This window comes from Erpetoichthys calabaricus, chromosome 2 (genome assembly GCF_900747795.2).
Source record: "Erpetoichthys calabaricus chromosome 2, fErpCal1.3, whole genome shotgun sequence".
Classification (NCBI taxonomy): Eukaryota; Metazoa; Chordata; class Cladistia; order Polypteriformes; family Polypteridae; genus Erpetoichthys; species Erpetoichthys calabaricus.
The window spans coordinates 343,608,189-343,634,160 of NC_041395.2; the positions used below are offsets into that span (position 1 = coordinate 343,608,189).

Sequence of the window (25,972 nt, forward strand, 5' to 3'; positions counted from 1 at the left end):
TAAACAGAGCAGCTGCACATTATTTAAAAGGTCACAGACAACATGATAAATTATAAGGTGACTTATTTTTTTGATTGGGGTGGGTGGAGGCCTGTGGTCTGTTATGTAAATTATGACATGCATATTTAAAAACATAAAAAAGTTTAATAATATTCTATTTTGTTTTAGTACTGCACACCGGATTTTGCTGGCTTTTGAGACTGGCCTGCTTGTGAGCATTGGATGTGAAATGAAAAACATACAGTAAAATAAAAAATTAAAGCAGTAAGCTAGTCTTAAGAAACAATCAACATAGAGCTGTGCTAATGCCAAGAATTTAGCAGAACTAATAATACAAAGTATACTTAAATCCAGATAACCGTGCTTACCAAAACAAACACAAACCGGTTCATAAAACTCCAAAAAAAAAAAAAAAAGACCTGCAATATGTTTATTGTAAATTTGCAGTGAGTCATAATTACCAATTTTATATTGCTATACATATAAACATACTTTTTATACAGCACCTTTTATGAATAAGGTTTACTATGGAAGTCAACAACAGCGACTGAACTTGCAACTTGTGGGCATGTGGTTCAAGTTCTTAGCCACTAAAGAGAGCAATGACCTGGGACTGGGGTAGAGAAAGAGAAATGCTTACCACAGAAAAACTCATCAGAGCCATCACTACAGTCTGGGAAGGAATCACATTGCTGTTTCGACAAGATGCACTGCGTTGTGCCACAACGGAACTGGTTTGGATGACATTCTACTGCAACAACAACAATCATAGTTAATCAAACAATGAATGAAACTACTTACTGTGACAAAGCCTTTACAGGAAAAAACAAAACCATATTTAAATTGTTACGGTTATGCTTGAGAAGTGCCCCACAAGCAAATCCAGTCAAAACTAATTCTACTGTTAAAAAAAAACGCACCACAATTTCAGCACCAGACACACAAAAGCTGGGAATTTCCAGCCTTAATGGAAGCAAACATGCACAAAAATGTCTTCGTTTTAAAAAAAAAAAAATTTAAAGCATTGCTGAACAAATTAAAACGTGTTCAGTGATATCCCCCAAGACAATTGCTAAAATAACTACAAACACAATAGTAGTAACTAATACGGAAGAATTCAACATGTAGTATACGTACCCCCAATGCAGTCCTGCTCGTCAGACTTATCCTGGCAGTCAATTTCACCATTACACCTCAAACTTAACTCTATACACTGGCCTTTCGCACACTGGAACTGCGTGGCAGAGCACACCGGACAGTTGGCCTCATCGCTGTTATCTTCACATTCTGCTGTTCCGTCACAGCGCCAAGCCATTGGAATACAGTCAATTTCACCAGTGGCACAAGTAAAATGCTCGGGGGAACAAGTTGGTGGTTCTATTAGAAAGGAAAAGCAATATTTGTGTGTAAACTTTAGTCAGTCAACACCATTTGCTGCTGCACCCACAAATCTAATTTAAGACTTTATTACACAAAGCACAAGCCATACATCCACACTGTCCACAACAGCCATTGTCTTCTCTGGGCCCATTCTCAGTCTTCTCTGGGAAGCACATGAATTGTGTCATGTAGTCCAACCAGTCAACATTTCAAAAAGTTTTTTTTTTTTTTTTTGTCTAGGGTGGGGTGGGAGATTGAAACAAAACAGGAAAAAAGACCACTCAAGCTATTATCAACATCAGGTCCAAATGCCTGTATCTGTCATGGTATTGGAGTGTGTTAGTGCCACGGAACTAATAACTTTCACATCTGCGAAGATTCCATTAATGCCATACAATATGTACAAATATTGGAGCAACATATGCTGCCATTCAGACATCTTTTCCAGGGATGTGTCTGCACTGTACAGGACAACGTTAAACCACATTCTGCCTGGATTACAAATGCATGGCTGCGCAAGCAGAGAATGCTAATACGTGATAAGCTTGCCTGAAGTAGTAACCTGTCTCAGACTGTGAAGTGTGACACATTATGAAGCACAAAATATGGCAGCTGAGGGCCTGTAAAATTACACAGCTGAAGACCTGAATGGATGAATAGGGAAAAATTTTGCTTGCTAAACTTAACCAACTTGCACCTTCAGTGCCCAAATGTATCATATTGTTATTAAAAGAAAATGATTTTATACCATGGTAAATGAGCAACTATCCTAAATTTTTTTTGAAGTATGAAGACATGACTGAATATTTAAAAAAATTAATTTGAAAAGGTAAAACATCAAATATTGTGTTACTTTAATGTTTTCAATGTAGTAAAGATTAAATAGAATTTCCAAATCACTCCTTTTTTATTAGCATTTTTCATACTGTCCCTGTGGTAGTTAGGTGTTATAGCATGTTAGCCATTATGGATGCAATAAGAAGTCAAGCAAAATGACACCTTTTATTGGCTAACTGGATAGATTATAATATGTACACTTTTGGAGCAGCTGAAGCCCCTTCTTCAGGCACTGTCCCAAATTTTTTTGGAAATGGGGTTGTTACATTACTTACATGTTTTGCTTAGTTAAAGCATCAGTAATGTGAAATATTCATCCTTCCAATTTTTAAACCCCCCTTATTCAGAGCAGCAATACAATACATATTAGTGGTCTGACCTCTTTTTTGAGGGTACTCCATTCATGAGACACTGAATAGCTAACTTTTTCATTGTGCATAAATAAGGTACAGTATACCTTTAAATGACTACATTTTAAAAATTCAAGTTGCAGTTTAATTCTGTGTCATAAGTACCTAAAATAATCACATCCAAAATGACTTGGTAGGAAGATTCCCCATAAGCTTTTCAGAAGGGTAATCTTTAAAACAGTGATCCACAAACTCAGTCCTGGGAGCCCACTGTGGCCACAGGTTTTTCTTCCAACCAACTTCTGTTTTTAATTGGACTCCTAACCTAATTTTTCTGATTTTGTGTGTTTTGGTATCAACATAGAATTGACAAAACCAAGTTTGGTCATTTTTTTATATTAAAATGTTATATGGGGATAATGTCGTTTTTTATTATTTATTTTTTTTACTTTTTAACAATATTTTCATCATGATTTGCATTCTGGTTATTTAATCCATCATTTATTAATTAGTGGGTCTGATGTTGAAGCAGTTGCAGTCTTTCATTATTCAGTGTTGTTAGCCAGCATGTCCACTCTGCTTGTTTTTAATTATTCAGATACAGTGAAGGAAGCCAACTACATAGAAAATTGGAAAAATAAAAAAATAACAAGAGAGTGCTAAGCATTTAAAGCCATAGCAAAAACAAAAATTTCAAAATGTCATAAATGTAAAAATCATACTGCTGTGCTTTTCTCATAGCAGAAGAGAAAAAAAAGAACAGCTAATGAAATTAGATCAATTATTATCACAGGCTATGAATTTGGTGTGAATTAAAAACTTACAGCACAGTGGATCCCCAGGACCGAGTTTGGAAACCGCTGCTTAAAAACATTCTTGCTTCTCATATGATTCAAAGAAAATTCTTGAATTTTTTTTTTTTTAAATTAAAAAAGAAAACTGCTAGTTGTAGAAAGTTACCTCCACAGGTTAGGAGATTCTGTAACAATACCAGATGATCAGGACAGGAGCAATGAGGGGTTCCATCTCCTTTTGCAATGCAGATGTGAGAGCAGCCTCCATTATCATGGGAACATGGGTGTGATACTTTTGGAGACAAAGAGAAACGAGAAATCATAAAATGCATGCAAGGTGCAATCTGTTTTAGGCAAAACTTTCACATTTGTTTGAAAAAAAATTTGGAAAGCAACACACAATACTTTCTTGGTTTACCCATATAAATTACACAAATTAGGATCTGGAAGAGTATGAAAGATGCTTATACAACGGACACTTTCCTTTTCCCAACACAGATATTTGCATGTGCCCTATTTTCACATTTTTAAGCTACCAAAAAATTCAAATCTATTTTAATATATTTTAACAAATTTTGAGATGTGTAAAGAAAGATGAGACATAACTAAACATTCCAAGTCCATTATCTTTTATGAATATTAATACATATATGTAACATTGTCAACCTAATTGCATTAAAGAATGCCAGTCCAGTATCACAAATCCCAAGGAATGGAATGAGGGATGGAATAGTCTTTAAACTGAATAAGCATAGCTTGGTTTAAATTTTTTCAGTGCTCATATGAAAGAATATTCTTTTCTCTTCTGTCTTATTCAAACAGCCCAATTTATCTCATCCTATTGTTGCCAGTAATTCAGGTACAAGTTTAGAGGGCCCAGGCCCCTAAGAAGCTAAGTCCATGTTAAAATGAAGAACTCTCCAGAATCTCTTTAATAAGACAGTGTCTTTCCTAGTAAACGTTAAGATTAATTCATAAACCTGAGTATGACAGCAGAGAGTTGGAAACTGCTGGCCATTATACAAATTTAAATCATCATACAATGCTAGGTTAAACTTACAAAATTCAACGGTATCAATTTCCTCCACGGCATGAATACCAGTCAAATGAACGATTCTTGCTTGTATTCTTGTCCTTTTATCACCATTTGCTTTATTAACACATTCAATCATCTGCTGCTGCCTGTCAATCCAGTAAAGATACTCGCCAAGGACTGTTAACCCCATGGGTTGGAGAATGTTAGAATCCTGAAGTGTAATCCTGTTAGCACCTAAAGAAAAAAAAAAAAAATCAAGATGAAATGTAGTATTATGCTAATTAATATCAAAGCAAAGAAAGGCAATAAAAGACTGAGGTCTTTTGATGCATGCAGCAAGCTGCTGGTAATGGTGTACCAGTCCATAGAAGCCACTGTGATGTTTTATACTGCAGTCTTCTGGGGATGCGACCTGAGCACAAAAGCAGCACAAGGCCTGGACAAACATATCAAAAAAGCCTGATCCATCACAGGGACAATCCTGGACACACTGGAAGGTGTTGTGGAAAGAGAATGATGGCAAAATCAGATGCCATCATGAAAAATCCCCTCCAGGAGGTACTTTCTTAAAGCACTTTCAGCCACAGGCTCATTCCACCATGGTGTGCTAAAATGTTCCCCTGGGGGCCTGTTCTGCTCAGTGTTATCAGGCAATTCACTGCTTCTAATGTATTCATTAAGTTTATTTTTATTGATTGATTGATTGGTTGGTCTGTCCTGTGTGTCTGTATTCTTGCTTTTTAGGTTTCTGCTGCTGTATTTCAATGTCCCTTTGGAATTAAAAAAGTTCAATCTAAAAAGCCATTTAAGATTCTACTTTGTATTAGGCAGTACTACACATAAAGCGTCTGAACAACCGGTAGATTTAAACAAACCCCACCTTCATTATAAACTGCAGTGGTGATATGCTGTTGAGGTTTAGTTGGAGAGATCCTGTAAGCCTAATTCAGCCAGCCTTGATACTCTTGATGTCTTTGCAGGATTTTAAAATCACACTTTTTCAAAATCACTCAAGTGTACACGAATCCATAGTTGTAAAACTGGAAGCCTGGCAGGTAATTTGAGTCAGTCTGTGTTATACAGTAAACCAGTGCCAAAGACCAAACCCATGACCTTTATTATTATAGTTCTACAACTTAAGAGCTAGGCAATACTAAGAAAAACACACATTTACTGGTGAAAAGATTTCATTTTTTCCTCCCTCTCATGTCATGTCACTAAATCAATTCTAAGACGGACATATTTTCTCCAGAATGACAGTGGATTTTTTTTGCCCTGGAATGTTCCCCTGGAAGGTAAGCCAAGAAAGTTCTTCAAGGCAGCAGGACCACCAAGCTGAATGTGGTAAATTATAAAGAAAACAACTTACCAGACAAGTCGCTGCTTTCAATGCGTTTAAGATCTGCATCAACCCAAAACAGTTTTCCAATCTTGTTGTCAATTGCTAAAGCAACAGGTCTAATCAATCCAGTGGTAAAGAGAACCTCCCTTTCTGTCCCATCCATTGAAGCTCGTTCAATTTTAGGAGATCTTTCTTGCATGTTAGTGAAGTACATGTACCTGGTAATTTCAAAAATGTCATAGTCATGTACTATTAACAGATTAGATATTAGAAAGTAAACACTTCATTTCATAGATGGAGAGCACATTTTAAAATATACAGAAAACTCAATTTAGGAGGAATATGCATTAAAATGGAAAAATTAAATCTACAGAACTTAACCTTAACTAATACAGCCAAGAAGCCAGAGGATAAACAGAAATGACACTTAGAAATGTAAAATGTTAAATTTTACATTTTTGGATGTTTCTGGACATGGACATAGATTTATCATTTTCACTCATCCACTGCCCAACCACGTAAAGTTAGTCATTAGCATTACAGCTATAAACGTGGGTCCAAGAGCATGTAAGAAAACTGCCACCAAGCTGCTGTTGCCAGCATATAATGTCAGACAGTACAATAGGCCGAGAATATCAACTCTCTTATTTTAAATCCTTGTTTGGTATTTTAATTAACATTTTTGACATTATTTTTGACTCTTCTACATGTTTTGCCTATTTTAAAATATTTTTTTCTAAACCTAGCAACACTTTTTTTTTTTTAAGTGTGATTTTTAAAAACAGGAGACAAGATACAGTAAATCCTCTCTTACACAGATTTGCTTATCCACTTCTACAAAAGTGCGACAAATGTAGCGATCTGCTTGTGGTAATACACAAGCAGAAAAAAAATTGTCAGAGGCGACACAAGCTCCACTAAGGGAAGCCGTCTTGTTCTCACAGCTTTTGCTGTATTAAGTCTCAAATGATCTGATAATATTTCATGTGTTTTCAGTGTTTTATGCAGTTTTATAGATCAATTTATTAAATTTCAACAATGGCAGCAAAGTGCTAATAAAAGTGTTTTGCCACGTGCTCTTAAGTTCATTTTCAGAACACAAAATTATGTTACAAGTAGTGCACAGCAAGTATATACACTCTATTGCCAAAAGTATTGGGACGCCTGCCTTTACACACACATAGCAGTAGAGTGTTAGCCATAGATTGATACAGGAGAAAGTAGGGTGAAATGACACCTTTTATTGGCTAACTAAATAGATTACAAATGCAAGTTTTTGAGGCAGTAAAGGCCCGTTCATCAGGCAAGGTGTAACCTCCATGTGAATCCATTATATTGTGGTGTCTGGTATATCCATAGCAGTAGAGTGCACACACACAAACTTTAATGACATCCCGCTGTTAATACATAGGCTTTAATATGGAGTTGGCCTACCCTTTGCTGCTATAACAACTTCAACTCTTTTAGGAAGGTTTTCAACAAGGTTTAGGAGTGTGTTTATGGGAGTTTTTGACCATTCTTCCAGGAGAGCATTTGTTAGGTCAGGCACTGACATTGGACGAGAAGGCCTGGCTTGCTCTCAAGTCTCCGCTCGAATTCATTCCAAAGGTGTTCTGTCGGGTTGAGTTCAGGTCTATGTGCAGGCCAGTCAAATTCCTCCACGCCAAACTTGCTCATCCATTTCTTTATATACCTTGCTTTGTGCACTGGTGCACAGTCATGTTGCCATCCCCAAACTTTTCCCACAAAATTGGGAATGTGAAATTGTCCAAAATGGCTTTGTATGCTGAAGCATTAAGAGTTCCTTTCACTGGAACTAACGGGCCAAGCTCAACCCCTGAAAAACAACCCCACACCATAATCCTCCGTCCACCAAAATATACACTTGGCACAATGCAGTCAGGCAAGTGCCTTTCTCCTGGCAACAGCTAAACCCAGACTCGTCCATCGGATTGCGTGATTCATCACACCAGGACACGTCTCCCCTGCTCTAAGAGTCCAGTGGCCATGTGCTTTACACCACTGCATCCGACGCTTTGCATTGCACTTGGTGATGTAAGGCTTGGATGCAGCTGCTCGGCCATGGAAACCCATTCCATGAAGCTCTCTACACACTGTTGTAGAGGTTTTGGAGGTCTGCAGCTATTAACTCTGCAGAAAGTTGGCAACTTCTGCACACTGTGCACTTCAGCATGAGATGTCCCCGCTCTGTGATTTTATGTGGCTGAGTTGCTGTTGCTCCCAATTGCTTCCACTTTATTATAATAGCACTAACAGTTGACTGTGAAATATTTAGTAGCAAGGAAATTTCACAAATGGACTTATGGCACAGGTGGCATCCTATCACAGTACCAGGCTTGAATTCACTGAGCTCTTGAGAGCGACCCATTCTTTCACAAACGTTTGTAGAAGCAGTCTACATGCCTAGGTGCTTTAGTTTATACACCTGTGGCCATGGAAGTGATTGGAACACCTGAATTCAATAATTTGGAGGGGCGTCCCAATACTTTTGGCAATATAGTATAATCAATGTGGTCTGCTCATATTATCTCATAGGATCAATGCTTCAGTATCTGTAGTTTCTGTTGTTTTTTTCAGGAACATAACCCCCGCAGATGATAACTGACTGAATATACACTTTTATTTAGATAGCTTCAGCGTGAAATTTTATGTGTTGTCCAACATTCTTACCAGGATGACAGGGTGAAAGTGAGCTAACATGTGTGTGCTTTACAATGCACTGCTATGTATGCCATGATAAACAAACTGGAAGCCAGATAAATAAGTAGAATGTTTTAAAATTACTTAGTTAAAATAAACAACAATTCTTTTTTAAAAGTATTATTTTTTAACTCCTTGTCAGATCATTCTTCTTTGTATTCAAATTGTTAGAAATGCTTTTCATCTTCATTGAACATAATGCGAAAAGCTGTAATATGCCAGGGTTTGCAGTGGCCTAGTTTCCATGTTTGATTGAACATGTTGTAAGATACATTACAGCAAAACCGCAAGCAACTTTAAAATGATTTTAATAAAATGGTCAAAATGTAAAAAGACTAAAGCAATCAAAGGTGGAATTTGTTTTTCTCTACCTTAACTGGGTGAGAAAGATTACAACATACCTACTGTTGAATTTATTTATATAAAAAAAAAAAAAAAAAAAAAAAAAAAACTAAATGCAAAGCTTTTTTTTTTTTTATTTGCCTACTTAAGTGTGCCAAAGGTTGCTGGAGACACACCCAACAGATCCACTAAAGTTACAAATAATACCATACGAATAACCATGATAGCTGGGTAAAAACAAAAAAAGTAAAGAATTAGAGAGAAGGCAAATAAACCAGAACCACAATGTATCACTAGTGGGTAAAACTCACAGTTTCTCATCTGTTAAACACATGGCTGAGAGACCAATCCGTTAATAAATTGTAAAAAAATTTTGGAAGGAACATGGAGTCTCTCCTTAAACACTGACATTGAGCTCTGACAACTAAAGCAAACAGTGTTTTGGATATTTGTTCATTAAGTCACTAACTCCACACAGGAAGAAAAATTCTGGGAAAATCACACTAGTGACAATGAAACTGAATATGACTGTAATTTTAGAATTAATGAGCAAGCAAAAAAAAAAAATAGACAGCAATGGCCATTTACTTATCAGCCAAAAATGTGTAAAAGAACATTTCTTCTTACCCTCTTTCAGCATTCAACACAATTGCTCGTGGACGGTCATGTTCTCTACGAAGCACTACACCAATGGCTTTCCCATTCAGTCTATGAACATTAATCGTGTTAGTGGCCTCACACGTCCAGTACACAGTGCGACTGAAAATATCGATACTCAGGTCATGAGGCTGCTTTTCAGGATTCTGAACCTGGTTTGATGCGGAGACTACAACAAATGGCTAAAAGAGAAAACAAAAATTATGATTAAATATTTTAAAAACTACACAAGAATAGAAGAAAATTAAGCATTGGCAATTTCACAAAGGACAGGACAGCTTTCTGTACATAACGATGTTATCCAGTATCTTCTTCAAACAGTTTCTTAAAAGTGCCTGGATATTTGTTTCAGATACATGAATCTAATGTTTACTCGACATTCTTATGATGGTTTAGGAGAAATGCTCCTTCCTCATTTCTGTTGTCCACTTTTAATAAATCCGGGAGTAGGCATCCAAGTGGCCTTACAGCACTAAAGAGATTTACGTTCATTGGCCTGTAAAAACAGGACAACTCCTTTAATTCATGCTTACTGATGCACATCTTTTGTAGTACTCTCGCCAAAAATGTTATCCAATACTCAAAATTCAATCTCATTAAAACATTTCAGAGCTTAAGCAGAACATCCTTGGATTTGTATTTAGCAGTCTATTATGAAATAGTCTTATGGTTATCACTATCATATTTGAGTTGTAATGCTGTCTCATCGATCCTACTTCCTAGATTCAATTTCTATGGCTGGATGTTGTCCATGTTAAGTTTAAGGCTGTGTTTATACGTCACGTGACGTGACGCATGCTGCAGCGGATGCTCCTGCTACGCAAGCATTTTACCGTTTATACTTGCGCGCGTACTTTACGTAAATCTGGAAGAATCCATGAGGTGGCAGTGCGAGATATTATCACGATGAGAACAGGTTCGGCTTCACTGTGTTGTGAATTGCCTGGAACACCCATTAAATTCCGATGAAACCGTACCGCAATATCTCTGAAAAGGATGTTTAATGATTAAATCCATGAGTCCAGGGATGTGCCCATTCCAGCTAGCATTGGGCACGAGGCAGAAACAATCCCTAGACAGGGCATCAGCTCATCGCAAGGTGAATACAAGCACTCACACACACTTGAGTCATTTTAGTGTCACCAAATCTGCATATCTTTGGAAGGAAACCGGAGCACGCTGTGGAAACCCAGCAGGAAAACATGCAAACTCCAGGCAGGGAATACCAGCGACATGACTCCCTGCAAGACAGCAGCGCTACTGCTCCACCTCCGTGTCAGCCCCATGTGTGTAATTATTACCAGTCTTCATTATTTAAACGAAATTAACGATTTATCTGTAAAATGTAACATACATACTTTAATGGGGGGGTATTTTCTTCCACAAAGTACAGGCAACTAAAGTGGTTTTGTTTAGGATTAAACTTTAAGCTGTGGTTGAACTTTGGGATTTTAAGTCCACTCCACATCATCTCCTTATCAAGTGCATCTCTGAATTACAACAGATGTATAGAAAACAATGAGTTTAGAAAAGGTGATAACATTGCAAGTCTGTTAATCTCAAGGTTTTAGATAAAAGTCGTTTGTTTATTTCATGTGGTACAGAGTGCTGCAAAGCTTCTATTAGCTATGAACAGTGACTTAGTGCCTTATAGGAAATGAGATGATGATTAATTAACTGCAAACAAATTAACCAAATATGGCACCATTCTTCAACTCATACACAGACGGATGTTTTGATAAAGGTGACATTTGTAGGCAAGACTCCAAAGGGGGAAAAAAATTAAAGTTTCATTAATGGAAAAAGCACTTGTCACATTTCAAACCGCACATGTTCTTCTCCTTAAAGTGCACTTGGTTAAATGTTCCAGTACTTCATTATTGAAATGCCAAGGTGTGTAACTAACTACTGGATAGTCTTAATTTATTGTCCATGAATCAACCTTAATGTTTTGTTTTTGGTCTATAAAACAGATAAATGATAATACTAAAAGTAGTAACCTGAAAAACAAACTAACTTGAAATATAAAAGGAAGGAATTGAGCATCACAAGATTAATATTTTGCTTGTCAAACAGATGTAGTTCCCCAAAATCATCAACATATTTCTGTCCATCCAGTTGACCATCATGATCCCCCCAAACACGTGGCCTCTAAAATATACATACTAAAAATAATTTAAGCACGGCCTGTGCACAAACGGCAACAGCATTCATTATACATCAACCTGGTCATTTTACCACAATGGCTTCTGGAAAGAAGGAACCTATGGAAATGGCAGGTGGATGATTAGGAGTACTGCGGTGGGTTGGCACCCTGCCCAGGATTGTTTCCTGCCTTGTGCCCTGTGTTGGCTGGGATTGGTTCCAGCAGACCCCCGTGACCCTGTGTTCGGATTCAGCGGGTTAGAAAATGGATGGATGGATGATTAGGAGTAGGACCCTTTATGAAAATTTAATAGTGCAAATTGTAATGGCTATTCTGTCTGCCAGCAGACCTTCTTCTTTTGAAATATCTGCCAAATTTTAAAGTAACATTTCATTCCCACAAGAAATGCCACTTTCGACTTGTTAACTCTGCACTATAATGGCTCTGTGTGTGTGTGTGTGTTTGTGTGTGGGGGGTGGAAATTAATAGAATGTGCTGAACTTTAGAACACAATTTCGTGTGGCAAATGCATATATATAGTACCACATTTGCAAAGAAATTACTGGCTTCAAAAACATCAATCTTAACCTTTAAGAGAAGATTCAGCACAGATTAAGGTTACTTTCCCCCATGTAAAGAAGCACAAAAAAGTGGAATAAATGATGAAGAAGTGGAGAGCAGGGCTTCAGAGACTTTCAAATCCCAACTTGATGTTATTTTGGGCAATCTGGGAGAATAGGGTTAATGAGGTTGTAGGACTTTTTAATGTTCCAATCCACAGTCAACATATAATTAGCTTTCACATTCCTCCCATATTTCAAAGACACGTGTGCCAGGTAAATTGGTGACTAAGTTGGCAGTGTGTGATTAAGGGTGTGTGAATGTGTGTCTTTTCTGTTCAAGTTTTTTTTTTTCTTTTTTGGATAAAAGTGTCTGCTAAGTTCCTCTTGTTATAGACAAGCTCAACACACAATATGATTTTTTTTATCTTATGCTTCTGGGACTCCAGCACATGGAACTCTGAACTGGACAAAGACACCTACATGGGCAAGTAGACAAGCATTTAAGATACTGTTGATCTAGTCTGGGTAACAGAACTCTATTTAGCGGTGTGTAGATTTAAGTTTCGTTTACCACAGCTTAGCCATTATCTAAACAAACAGGCTTGATATACTGAATGGTTTCCTCTAGTTTGTCAAATTTTCTTATGTTCTGAAAGTGGAATTATTGATCATGCAGTAAGAAAACACTGCGCTGGCTCCAAATGATGCACAGGTTAGGAGGCTTTTGTGTTACACACTTCATAAAAAATAGACGTGCATAAGAACATGAACATATAATAAGTATAGTATAGATATGTGCATAAGACTATATACTTATTATAAGGCTATACTTCCTTAGAAGGCTGGCGTCTTTCAACATCTGCAATAAGATGCTGCAGATGTTCTATCAGACGGTTGTGGCGAGCGCCCTCTTCTACGCGGTGGTGTGCTGGGAGAGGCAGCATAAAGAAGAGGGACGCCTAACACCTGGACAAACTGTTGAGGAAGGCAGGCTCTATTGTAGGTATGGAGCTGGACAGTTTGACATATGTGGCAGAGCGACGGGCGCTGAGCAGGCTCCTGTCAATCATGGAGAATCCACTGCATCCACTAAACAGGATCATCTCCAGACAGAGGAGCAGCTTCAGAGACTGCTGTCACCATCCTGCTCCATGACAGACTGAGGAGATCCTTCCTCCCCCACACTATTAGACTCTTCAGTTCCACCAGGGGGTCGGGGTTTGGGTAAACGTTAACATTATTCAAAGTTATTGTCTGTCTGTATACCTGCATTGTTATCACTCTTTAATTTAATATTTTCTTTATCAGCATGCTTGCTGCTGGAGTATGTGAATTTCCCCTTGGGATTAATAAAGTATTTATCTGCTCGGTTTCTTTAATAACAACAATGCTTAAAAACTATTACAATGTATTATACAGAAAAACCCATAAAATTTAAATGTACAATAAGCCAAACTTTACCTGTCCAGTAGTACTAATGTGAAGGCTAACTAAAAAAGTTGACTGCTGTGAACATCTTTGGACTTCACTGCACTTCCCAGCTTAAGTATTTGAGGCAAAACCAGTGCAATAAGCTGTAAAGTTAAACAATTGCTTTCTGCTCATCTGTATGTGACACAAAAGACGGCTGTGTAGAGGAATTTAACACCATCAGCTTGGGGTAATTCACATCACAAAAGGGAAGGGCTTACTTGAAACAAAGCTGGTCCCACACACCAACCCAGGAACACAGAGTTGAAACTAGGATGAAGTGCTTGTGTGAAAGTAAATTCAACCACATAGCTAAGCCATGGAGTAAAACATTTTAGAACAAGTAAATTTGCCCTGCTTCCTGTGTCTGCTCTCTGATTGAAATGATCACATATGACAATCAAACACATATAATGAAAACCTGGAGACTAGGGATGTTTTCAGATTATAAAATAAATAGATAATTGATTAATGGTGTCCACTACCAACTAAAAAAATCACTAGCTTGACTGTTAGGCAGGAGACAGTAGAAGTGGATACGTAATTTAAGCAGAAGTGAACTTCCGCTGCTACACATGTATAAAATAACACCACAGAAGCAAAACTAGGGAGCTATACACAACTTGGCTGGAAGGAAACAAACTGTCTCCAATCCACAAAAAGATGAAATGGATTCCAGTAATTACAGACCAATAAGTTCTAACTTTGTGACTTACAACATTTTGTCACTTTTTATGAATCTAGGCTTTCCACTCTTTCTGTCCTGGTTAGATCCAGTTTGCATTTTCTCAAGACAATAGTGGAAACCTGTGTATGGAGACTTCAGATTTTTGGCACTCTGTGTCGTGCAAAAAAAAAAAAAAAAAAAAAGTCTGTTTTGCAAAATTAAGGTTAACAGATTTCTTGAGACAGCTAAGTTTGGCCATTTTAAACCCAGAATTGAATTTTAAGAAGAACAATTTTTCTTTTGTTAAGATTATAAAAAAAAAAAAAAAAAATTTTTTTCTTACCTGCTGGCCATCATCCTTGGCTCTCTTAATGATGTTTTGACGACCATCCACCCAGTAAATAAGTTTATCCAGAGGATCATAACTTATAGCTTTAACATTTCGCAGTCCTTGAATTGGAAGAATAATATCCGGGCTCTGTTCATCCAGTACCATGCGGCTAATGGCAGTTTTTTGGCTGAAGAGAAGGAAGCTAGAAGGAGCTGAAATACAGTTCAAAGAGTTACAGATTTTCATTTTCTGAGCCTGCATGCTTGCTGAACACAGAAGTGTGCTATGTTTAAGTCAGATTATAAAGGATCCTACTGCACTCTTGTCTAAGAAACTAGTCATAAAGCAAGGAAAGCGTCATCGAGTAAAGACCACACATTTTTATAATTTTGTACCAGACATAGATATTTATGTTGAAAGGCAAAAATGCCATTTCTCTAGCATTTAAACACATATGGACAAAGATATTTCACATATACTGTAATAATAAAATATGCAAAAGCTATTATTGAAAGCATCAGAAACCATGCATGTCAGCATATACAGAATCTATTTTCTTAATTTTTTCAGAAATTCTGCCTTCCATCCTCACCCTGGATAGGTGTCAGACAAATGGCTTTCACATGAAATGTCTTAGTTTAGTCAGACAAGTGTTAAGAATGCAGAGGAACAACTCAAGAAATGCTTCCAAGCATTTCAGATAAAGAAAAATACAAGTGGACCAATGAACCATCTAAGCAAAGGGAAACTTAAACAATACTTTCAAGTTTTGCATTCCTACCTGCCTATAAGAAATTTTCCATACCAGCAATCTAAATAATTTCTTAACACTTGGGAGGATGTTATTGCTGAAAACTAAGTTTCATTTTATTTTCTTCTTGTTTTTTTTAATCCTATAGGCAGGTGAACAAGTGATTCAAAGTACATTAAATCATATTTAGTTCAGACACTTGCAAAAATAGCACACCGTAGGACCTAGAACTGGTAAGTTACTTACAGCTACAATTCTTTGAGTCGGAATCCAAAATGTAATGTGATGCACATCCACACTTATATCCCTGAGGTACAGCCAAACACAGATGGGCACACTGCCCGTTGTTCTGTGCACACTCATTTAAGCCATCTTGGCGTGAAGAGTGGAAAACCAAAATATCCATAACATAGTCCAGATGTCCTTGAATTACTGTGCGGTTTTGCCCATTTGTCTTGTCGGCTCTCTCGATACTACGAAGATTCCAGTCTGTCCAATAAATATAATCTCGATACTGGGTGAGTCCAAATGGATGGGGGAGATCATCAGCTATAACCTCCCTTTGCTGACCTGGAAGGAACATCAGACAAAAAAGAGGAGCAAAGTGAAACGTCCATATGTTTCTATATCTGAACATACTTGATTACTCTGTCAGCCACTGATGAAAAAATGAGTCTATGCAACATTTATCAGTAGTTAATACGCAAACAAAGGGAATCATACAACAACAGAGTATTTAAGCAGGCTATGTTCCCATCCATCGTATTTCAACATTGCAGAACACATTTTTATATTCAAAATGTTGTATTCTTCCCTTACAGTGCATTGAGATGACTCAAAAATTACTCTAAAACCATTAAATCACCTATGTCGTAACAAAACTACACTATTCATATACAAATATGCATTACATTACTGAAAAAATGTCTAACATCAGTCACAAGGAAATACACAAGACCCACCCATGCCCCAAAACACAGTAAGACTTTCCTCTAAAAGCAGGGGAATTAACACACACTTACTGTAGGTGCCTAACACACTGCAAATGCAGCTTTGAAAAATCAGCTCATTTTACCAGGACTACATATATGATTAACACTAAAAAGATTTCTGTTTTTGTACTTCAAATTAAAATTCTAGGAAAGCAAATTGCTTACGCTGTAGTGGCCGAGCATCATAAGACCCAATAGCATATTCAAAGAGACTATCTTTAATAAACTTAGTAACTAATACTGTGAATAATTTCTATTCTGATAAAAAATAAAGTCCACCCAATTATTCTTACCGAGCATGTCAGAGGACTCAATCATGCACGTATCCAGATCTGTCCAGTAGATTCGTTGATCAGTGTAATCAATAGTGAGCCCATTTGCTCTCCCCACTTTATCTACCAATGTTGTGCTATTGGCACCGTCCATATGAGCTCTTACTATCTTTGGTTTTCCTCCCCATTCGGTCCAGTACATGTAACTAGGAAAATGGAAGGAGAGAAAGAGAAGTGGGGAACAAAAACAATTAAAGATTCATCTTCAAAGAACATCCTCATTACCCTTAAGAATTAAGGTTTAACTATCAAAAAGTCTTAACAAGGACCTACAACATGGACAATACATACATGTGATTATGAGACAACTCAGCCTACCTAGAAGGCTAAACAGTGTAGCAGAGAAACTTTACCAAAAGAGTTCCGGTAGAAGCAAAAAAATTGAAACTACAGAAATAATGCTTTACAGAAAGTAATGTTTGTTAAAGTTTGTTGCAGACAGGATATTCTCCTGTCTTCAATGGTTGGATAAGAAAGTGTAGCTGCTAGCAAGATGACAACCACATATGGACTGAAAGAGCTTTTGTGATTAAAAAGAAAAAAAAACCTGCAGCAGAAACAGGATTATGGCCTCAGCAGTGTTATACACTTAAAGGAGTTGTTCGCTATTGCCAATAATTATTCGCAACCCCAAATTAAAGAAAGATACGTCATTACTCATAAGGGTAGATACATAACATGCTGGCTTTACTCATGCTCAAGCAAAATGTAAGAGAATTTACCCATTAGCTGGATCAAGTGCCAGTGATCGAGGATTATCCAAGTCCTTCCATACTAACACTTGTCGATACTGACCATCCAGACGTGCCACTTCAATTCGATTTGTTCCCGTGTCTGCCCAGTAAAGATTCTTCCCCATCCAATCAACAGCCATCCCTTCAGGGTAATCGAGTCCAAACTCTATCACATGTTCCACTGAGCTACCATTCATGAATGCCCTGCTTATGGTCTGCAAAATGAAGATAATTACATAGTATAACAAGTCCTCTGATGATATTGGAAATACTGACAGAATATATCTGCTTATCATGATACAGTATTTTTTAGATTTTTATTTTATTATTGATTGAAATTGTAACACAATTACATCTACTTAAAGAAAATTCAAATACTGTCTGCATACTGCATCAAGTAAAAACAGCTCGATGAATTTTAATGAAAGCTGAGATGCATATTAACAACAGCCCAAGACAGAAAACAGGCTATTAGATTCTTTCTATCTGTAGCTTGATTTTTTTTCTCCCCAAACGTAACAGTGTAAAAACTGGAGACGAAACCTTTGGGACAAATTGTAAAACAGTTTTTTTCACTAATCTTGGTAATGTTGTGGGTATAGAAACATTCAACATACACATCAGTATTTTACTATTGTTACTATTTATACCAGCGATTACAACTTCATCTTAAAACCTACTCATCAAAAAGTAACTAGAGTTAAACAATTGCGAACAAGCATGATAAACCTAATGTTTTGCCAGCCATTTCTTATGTTCTTATTTGAACTGGATACACTAATCATCAAGTGTATTCCCATATTAATCCATATTACTAACCGAGAATGCTAAACCGGATGATGGACGCAGGCACATCCGGCCATGGGCCGTAGCTGCAAAAAGACGTACTGCGCCGGCGCAACAAACAGTCCGCGAGAGTCGGCTGAGGACCCGAGAAGGGCGGACAAAAGAGGGCGAGAGAGGCGGATGAGGGTCCGCGAGAGACGCAGGCGCAAAAAGAGTCCGACAAGAGCACAGAAAACAGGAGTGAGCACATACAGAAAGGAGTCACAAAAATGAGGCTCAACAAGCACCAAAATAAGGAAAAAAAACATTAAAGAGCACTCAAACGAGGGGAAAGCACGAAACACATTGCACACGAAACTAAACACACCAAAAAAAAAGAACAGACGAGCGCACAATAGCAAGGCACGACCATACCCCCGCCACCCTACAGGCACGGGACGGGACACACACCAAGAGGGGGATTCAACAAGCCCATGGAAGACCAAAAAAAAGAACACAAAACCACCCCACAGACCCTACAAGCAAGGGACGGGACACACAAAGAGGGGGAGAGAGGCGGATGAGGGGCCGCGAGAGACGCAGGCGCAAAAAGAGTCCGACAAGAGCACAGAAAACAGGAGTGAGCACATACAGAAAGGAGTCACAAAAATGAGGCTCAACAAGCACCAAAATAAGGAAAAGGCACATAAAAGAGTACTCAAACGAGGGGAAAGCACGAAACACATTGCACACGAAACTAAACACACCAAAAAAAAAAGAACAGACGAGCAAGGCACGACCATAAACACCAATCCCCCCCCCCCCCCCCCCCCCGCCACCGTACAGGCACGGGACGGGACACACACCAAGAGGGGGATTCAACAAGCCCATGGAAGACCAAAAAAAAGAACACGAAACCACCCCACAGACCCTACAAGCAAGGGACGGGACACACACAAAGAGGAGGATTCAAACAAGACACAGGAACACAAAAAGAAACAAAACGCTCGCGCAACAACGATTCCCCACCCCCCCACACACACACATCCATAAGAAAAAATGTCTCGACTCCAAAAACGCAAAGCTCAACTAAAGCTTCTAACTAACGATGTACCTAAAAGTAAAAACTTTATGAACTGCATTAGATCCTACAATAGTTCATTTGCTTTTGCATATACCGGAGTAAATATCAGGCCACCAAAAGGCAATGGACCATACTACTTTCCCATATGTGCACAAATACTGCATCGCATTGGAACAGTGCACCCTGAAACAAATCAACAACGCAAATATGCACAAATCTACATCCTAGATCCACATTACGCAATCTATCAATCAAAGTGTTGCATCGCAACAGGCACGGATTCAAAACGAAACACCTCCCGTCTCAGACATACGTTAATGGCAGCGAAGGCTACAACGGGCTTCTCACACAGCACAGGCAAATCGATTACAGCTCCAAAACAACACGTCCCAAATACTACACATGCAACAACGCGCCTCTCAAACGGCACAAGGAAAACATACACCAGGAAAATTCATTCGGATTAATGAATGTCATTTGCAATCATTGTCATTCAGTTCACTTCCCTGAAGAAACAACTGGCAATACAAGTAATACATTTAGACGTTGTTGTCAAAAGGGTCAAATTAGACTGCCTCCTTTACATTCATATACTGAATATCTACAGAAGCTTATAACTGACGATGTACCTGAAAGTGAAATCTTTATCAACTGCATTAGATCCTACAAATCGGTATCCACTATGAACATTAACGGTGGCACTGCACGTGACATCCGTCTTGAAAAAATGTTGTTTATTGATAAATGTTCAATGACATGAAGTCACTTACTCAACACCATTCATAAACTTCTACAAACGTTTATGAATAATAATATTAGATTTGGAGGAAAGGTACTTTTATGAGGAGGAGATTTTAGACAGTGATTAGCTATTCTTCCAGATGCCATGCACTCAGCTATTGTTCAGTGCACCTTAAAATACGCAGACAATTGGCATTACTTTCAAAAGATACAGTTAGTAAAAAAGATACGATGTCCAGAACCAGATCATAACAATTGCTTATTACAACTGAGAGATGGTACACTCACCAATACAGATGGACTTCAGCCACATATTATTACAATTCCTCAAGCCTTTATCTGCGACGACTTAGTTACAGAGACATTTGGAACAGCAATCTCATTAGACCAAATGCCCCTTTTAACACAACGCACTATATTATGTCCAAAAAATATTAATGTGGAAAACATAAATACCCAAGTCATTCCATTACTTCCTGGAGAGACACAACTCTTTCTAAGCTCTGACAAACTTGACTCTGATCACAACAATAACCATTTTAAATGACCTTACAAGTTCTGAGCTGGAATTACCTTTTACACTTAAACGGCGTGTACAAAGAAATTTTCAAATAAACCTTTACACTGTGCCACACACTTTATTGTTTGATTTCTATTTGCATCATCTACACCGTCACACTATTCTATATCTCATTCATACATCACGCTCTTTGTCATTCCCAACACCAGGGGTTGGCGAGCGAAGCCCACCCCACAGACCCTACAAGCAACGGACGGGACACACACAAAGAGGGGGATTCAAACAAGACACAGGAACACAAAAAGAAAGAAGACGCTCGCGCAACAACAATCCTCAACCCCCCCCCCCCCCCCCCCCCCCCCCCCCCCCCCCACACACACATCCATAAGAAGTGACACTCTAAGCCCCATATTCTAAAGTGAACGTCAACACCTTCACACTAGACAGCATAGGTGTCAGCATAGGTGGATCTCCTTACAATAAAGCACTATTAACCGTTCAACTGCAGAAAAGGAAACATATTAACAGTGACTGCGATCCTCCGGAGTGGCAGCAAATCTGTTAATAAATGGTCGTACATGTCACTCAATATTCAAAATACCGGTCCCAATCACAGAGACATCAGTATCCACTATGAACATTCACAGTAGCAATGCCCGAGACATCCGTCTTGCAAAACTGATAATTATTGATGAATGTACAATGGCATCCAGTCACTTACTCAACACCATTGATAAACTTCTACAAACGTTGATGAATAATAATATTCCCTTTGGAGGAAAAGTTCTTTTATTAGGAGGAGATTTTAGACAATGCTTAGCTATTGTTCCACATGCCATGCGCTCAGCTATTGTTCAGTCCACCTTAAAATACGCAGACAATTGGCATTGCTTTAAAACAATACAGTTGGTACAAAACATGCGATGTCCAGATCCAGAATATAACGGTTGGCTAATACAACTGGGAAATGGTACACTCACAAATACAGATGGACTTCACCCAGATATTATTTCCATTCCACAATCCTTTATCTCAGACGACTTAGTAAAAGAGATATTTGGAACAGCAATCACATTAGACCAAATACCCCTGTTAACACAACGCACTATATTATGTCCAAAAAATATTAATGTTAATCACATTAATAACCAAGTCATTTCATTACTTCCTGGAGAGACACAGATCTTTCTAAGCTCAGACAAAGTTGACTCTGATGACGACAATGAACATATAAATTTCCCCTTAGAATATTTGAACACTATTAACCCTGCCGGATTACCACAACACGACCTTGCCCTTAAAAACGGAACAATAATCATGCTATTAAGAAACCTTAACACAAAACAGGGTTTATGCAATGGCACACGGTTAGTCGTCAACACCATGACACGCAATGTTATTCAAGCGACAGTTCTTACAGGATCACATGCTAACAATACTGTTCTCATTCCTAGAATTGACCTTACAAGTTCTGACCTAGAATTACCTTTTACATTGAAACGCCGACAGTTCCCCATTAAACCTGCATTTGCCATGACCATCAACAAATCACAAGGACAAACCATGGACAAGGTTTGCATCTACCTCTCTGAACCCATTTTTGGACATGGACAACTTTATGTTGCCTTCTCACGTGTTCGCCGTTCATCTGATGTTAAAGTTAAAATTATAAATAATCCATGCCAAGGAAGACTCATTCAAGGACAAGACACCATCTTTACTACTAATGTTGTATACAAAGAAATATTCCAATAAAACATTAATATATGACAAACACTCTATTTGTTATTTCTATGGGCATCATCCAAAGCTGCACACTATTCTATATCTAATTCATACATCTGACTCTTTCTCATGTCCCAACGCCAGGGGTTGGCGAGCGAAGCGAGCAGGGGGCGGAGCCCCCTAGTATATTAATAAGACACTAGGCCAGTCTTTGAGTAAACCATGGATCCTCTTGGACTAAAGTCCTTTCTCCTATGTCTGGTTTCATGTGGCAGGAGTAAAGGAAGAGCAGCAGCAAGGACCAGCTTATTTATGCTGTAAAACGTAACTAAAAAGCAATGCACCAACATGTATTACCTGATATACTAGATATGATTTAATTATGTGTGAGCTTCCTTAGAACATTTACATATAGACTTAATACTCTCCATATATGTCAAAACACCACACATTTTTCTATGATGATTAATTTTTAAACATTTTAATAGTAATTTAAGAAATGTGTACGTCATGGGAAAAAAACTAGTCAGTCTATATCTATCTATATAGAGAAAAGCCAAGCAAAATGACACCTTTTATTGGCTAACTAGAAAGATTACAATATGCAAGCTTTCGAGGCAACTCAGGCCCCTTCTTCAGGCAAGATGTAATATCTATATACACACAGTGCTTCCGGAAAGTATTCACAACGCATCACTTTTTCCACCTTTTGTTATGTTACAGCCTTATTCCAAAATGGATTAATTTTTTTCCTCAGTATTCTACACACAACACCCCATAATAACAATGTGAACAATGTTTACTTGAGGTTTTTGCAAATTTATTAAAAATAAAAAAACTGAGAAATCCCATGTCCATAAGTATTCACAGCCTTTGCTCAATACTTTGTCGATGCACCTTTGGCAGCAATTACAACCTCAAATCTTATTGAATATGATGCCACAAGCTTGGCACACCTATCCTTGGCCAGTTTCGCCCATTCCTATTTGCAGCACCTCTCCAGCTCCATCAGGTTGGATGGGAAGCGTCGGTGCACAGCCGTTTTAAGATCTCTCCAGAGATGTTCAATTGGATTCAAGTCTGGGCTCTGGCTGGGCCACTAAAGGACATTCACAGAGTTGTCCTGAAGCCACTCCTTTGATATCTTGGATGTGTGCTTAGGGTCGTTGTCCTGCTGAAAGATGAACCGTCACCCCAGTCTGAGGTCAAGAGCGCTCTGGAGCAGGTTTTCATCCAGGATGTCTCTGTACATGGCTGCAGTCATCTTTCCCTTTATCCTGACTAGTCTCCCAGTTCCTTCTGCTGAAAAACATCCCCACAGCATGATGCTGCCATCACCATGCTTCACTGTAGGGATGGTGCCAGGTTTCCCCCAAACGTGACGCCTGGCATTCACACCACAGAGTTCAATTATTGTCTCATCAGACCAGAGAATTTTCTTTCTCATGGTCTGAGAGTCCTTCAGGTGCCTTTTGGCAAACTCCAGGCGGGCTGCCATGTGCCTTTTACTAAGGAGTGCCTTCCGTCTGGCCACTCTACCATACAGGCCTGATTGGTGGATTGCTGCAGAGATGGTTGTCCTTCTGGAAGGTTCTCCTCTCTCCACAGAGGACCTCTGACTGAGTGACCATCGGGTTCTTGGTCACCACCCTGACTAAGGCCCTTCTCAACCTGATCGCTCAGTTTAGATGGCCGGCCAGCTCTAGGAAGAGTCTTGTTGGTTTCGAACTTCTTCCACTTATGGATGATGGAGGCCACTGTGCTCATTGGGACCTTCAAAGCAGCAGAAATTTTTATGTAACCTTCCCCAGATTTGTGCCTCGAGACAATCCTGTCTCGGAGGTCTACAGACAATTCCTTTAACTTCATGCTTGGTTTGTGCTCTGACATGAACGGTCAACTGTAGGACCTTCTATAGACAGGTGTGTGCCTTTCCAAATCATATCCAGTCAACTGAATTTACCACAGGTGGACTCCAATGAAGCTGCAGAAACATCTCAAGGATGATCAGGGGAAACAGGATGCACCTGAGCTCAATTTCGAGCTTCACGGCAAAGGTTGTGAATACTTATGTACATGTGCTTTCTCAATTTTTTTATTTTTAATAAATTTGCAAAAACCTCAAGTAAACTTTTTTCACGTTGTCATTATGGGGTGTTGTGTGTAGAATTCTGAGGGAAAAAAATGAATTTAATCCATTTTGGAATAAGGCTGTAACATAACAAAATGTGGAAAAAGTGATGCGCTGTGAATACTTTCCAGATGCACTGTATGTATATGTATATATATATTAATTACACCTTAACAGAAGATCCAATTCCACTACATTACTATACCAGAACAAAATTGTACCAGCTCTATTCTCCAAGATAAACTCGGAATTGCACCTAAAAAGACTGATCAAATGTTGGTTTGTATGAATGAAGTAAGACAGTACATGCCATGTGAGTGTTGATATGAATATTAGCATACTGACATTTGAACAATGCTACAAAGAAAGCCAAGTCATCTAAACTGTTGTGGCAGAGGGAGAAAGATGACTTGAATACCTTTAAGCTAACATCCGTCCAATATATTCTGTTATCAGAAACATCAAAATCAAGTGCTGACGCTTCTTTTACTCCTGTGAGGGGAATAGCCACATCATTATGATTTGTGCCCAGAGAAATTCTTCTAATATCTGCTCTGCTGCTGAAGAGAAGAAAGGCTTCAGGTACAACGCAGGATTTCATGTCATTCAGCAGTTCAAGACCCATTGGGCAAGCACACTTCGGGCCCTGTGGCCTGTGGAAGCACAGGTGGCTACAGCCTCCATTGTTGTCGGCACATGGATTAGTCCCTGAGAAGAAAGTGTATTGAAATTATTGTCTTACAGCTATAATTTTAAACTGTGACAAGAGAAAATTAACATCTGTTCAAATGTATCATTCATTTGCATTTAATTTGAAGGTTAATTCAGTAATTATTTTCTAAGAAAAATGCAAACATCTTAATAGATAATGAATGAGGATGCCAAATTACTGCTCACAGAAGATGGGAAAATCTTTGATCTGGTTATGGATATGTTGAGTCATGGGATAAAAAAAAAACACAATCCCCCTGATATAGGCTGTTTGCTGATGATGATGTATTGTGTAGCACTAGAAAAAAGAGGGAGTGGAGAAAAGTTGAAAGAATGGAGGACAACTTTGAAAGGTAGAGGGTTGAAGATAAGGAAGACAGAAAATCTGAAGTTTAATGATGATTGGGATACAGACATTAGCCTGGAGGAAGAGACACTTAAGAGTGCATACATTTACATATCTAGATCAGTGGTAGATGAGAATGGAAAACTAGACGCATAGATAATGCAGAGACAGCAGTGTGGATGGAACAACTGGAAGAAGATACAGGAGTGTGTGTGATCCAAATAATTATGAATGTTAAAGGTAAGGTTTTTAAGACAGTGGTAAGACCCTTAATAATAAAAGGCAACATAGGGGAAGTTACATGTGGCAGAAATAAGAATGTTGAGATGGATGTGTGAAGTAACAAAAAAGGACAGAATAAGAAATGACAATCAGAGGTACAACAAAAGTAGGAGAGATATCTAAGTACATTGAAGTGGAGGGGACATGTGATGAGGAGAAACAATATGTGGGCAAAAGAGTGATGGGAATAGAAGTCCAGAGGAAGAGAAAGTGAGGAGACCA

General features: G+C 38.4%; 1 protein-coding gene across 4 annotated transcripts in view; it reads right to left on the reverse strand.

Moving 5' to 3' along the window:
* Window positions 1–25,972, reverse strand: part of lrp5 (low density lipoprotein receptor-related protein 5) — a 194,594-nt gene that overhangs the window by 17,911 nt on the left and 150,711 nt on the right. For 2 of the 4 annotated variants that reach the window (XM_051923358.1, XM_028796067.2), the window contains exons 9-19: window positions 24,830–25,119; window positions 17,434–17,660; window positions 16,673–16,857; window positions 15,634–15,957; window positions 14,649–14,848; window positions 9,430–9,641; window positions 5,767–5,957; window positions 4,422–4,631; window positions 3,528–3,653; window positions 1,138–1,377; window positions 641–748 (exon numbers count right to left, since the gene is read on the reverse strand). In XM_051923358.1, coding sequence (XP_051779318.1) covers window positions 641–748; window positions 1,138–1,377; window positions 3,528–3,653; window positions 4,422–4,631; window positions 5,767–5,957; window positions 9,430–9,641; window positions 14,649–14,848; window positions 15,634–15,957; window positions 16,673–16,857; window positions 17,434–17,660; window positions 24,830–25,119 — 2,313 coding nt within the window. Of the gene's footprint in view, window positions 1–640; window positions 752–1,137; window positions 1,378–3,527; window positions 3,654–4,421; window positions 4,632–5,766; window positions 5,958–9,429; window positions 9,642–14,648; window positions 14,849–15,633; window positions 15,958–16,672; window positions 16,858–17,433; window positions 17,661–24,829; window positions 25,120–25,972 lie in introns of all 4 variants that reach the window. The other 2 variants (XM_028796068.2, XM_028796066.2) reach the window with 1 other exon arrangement.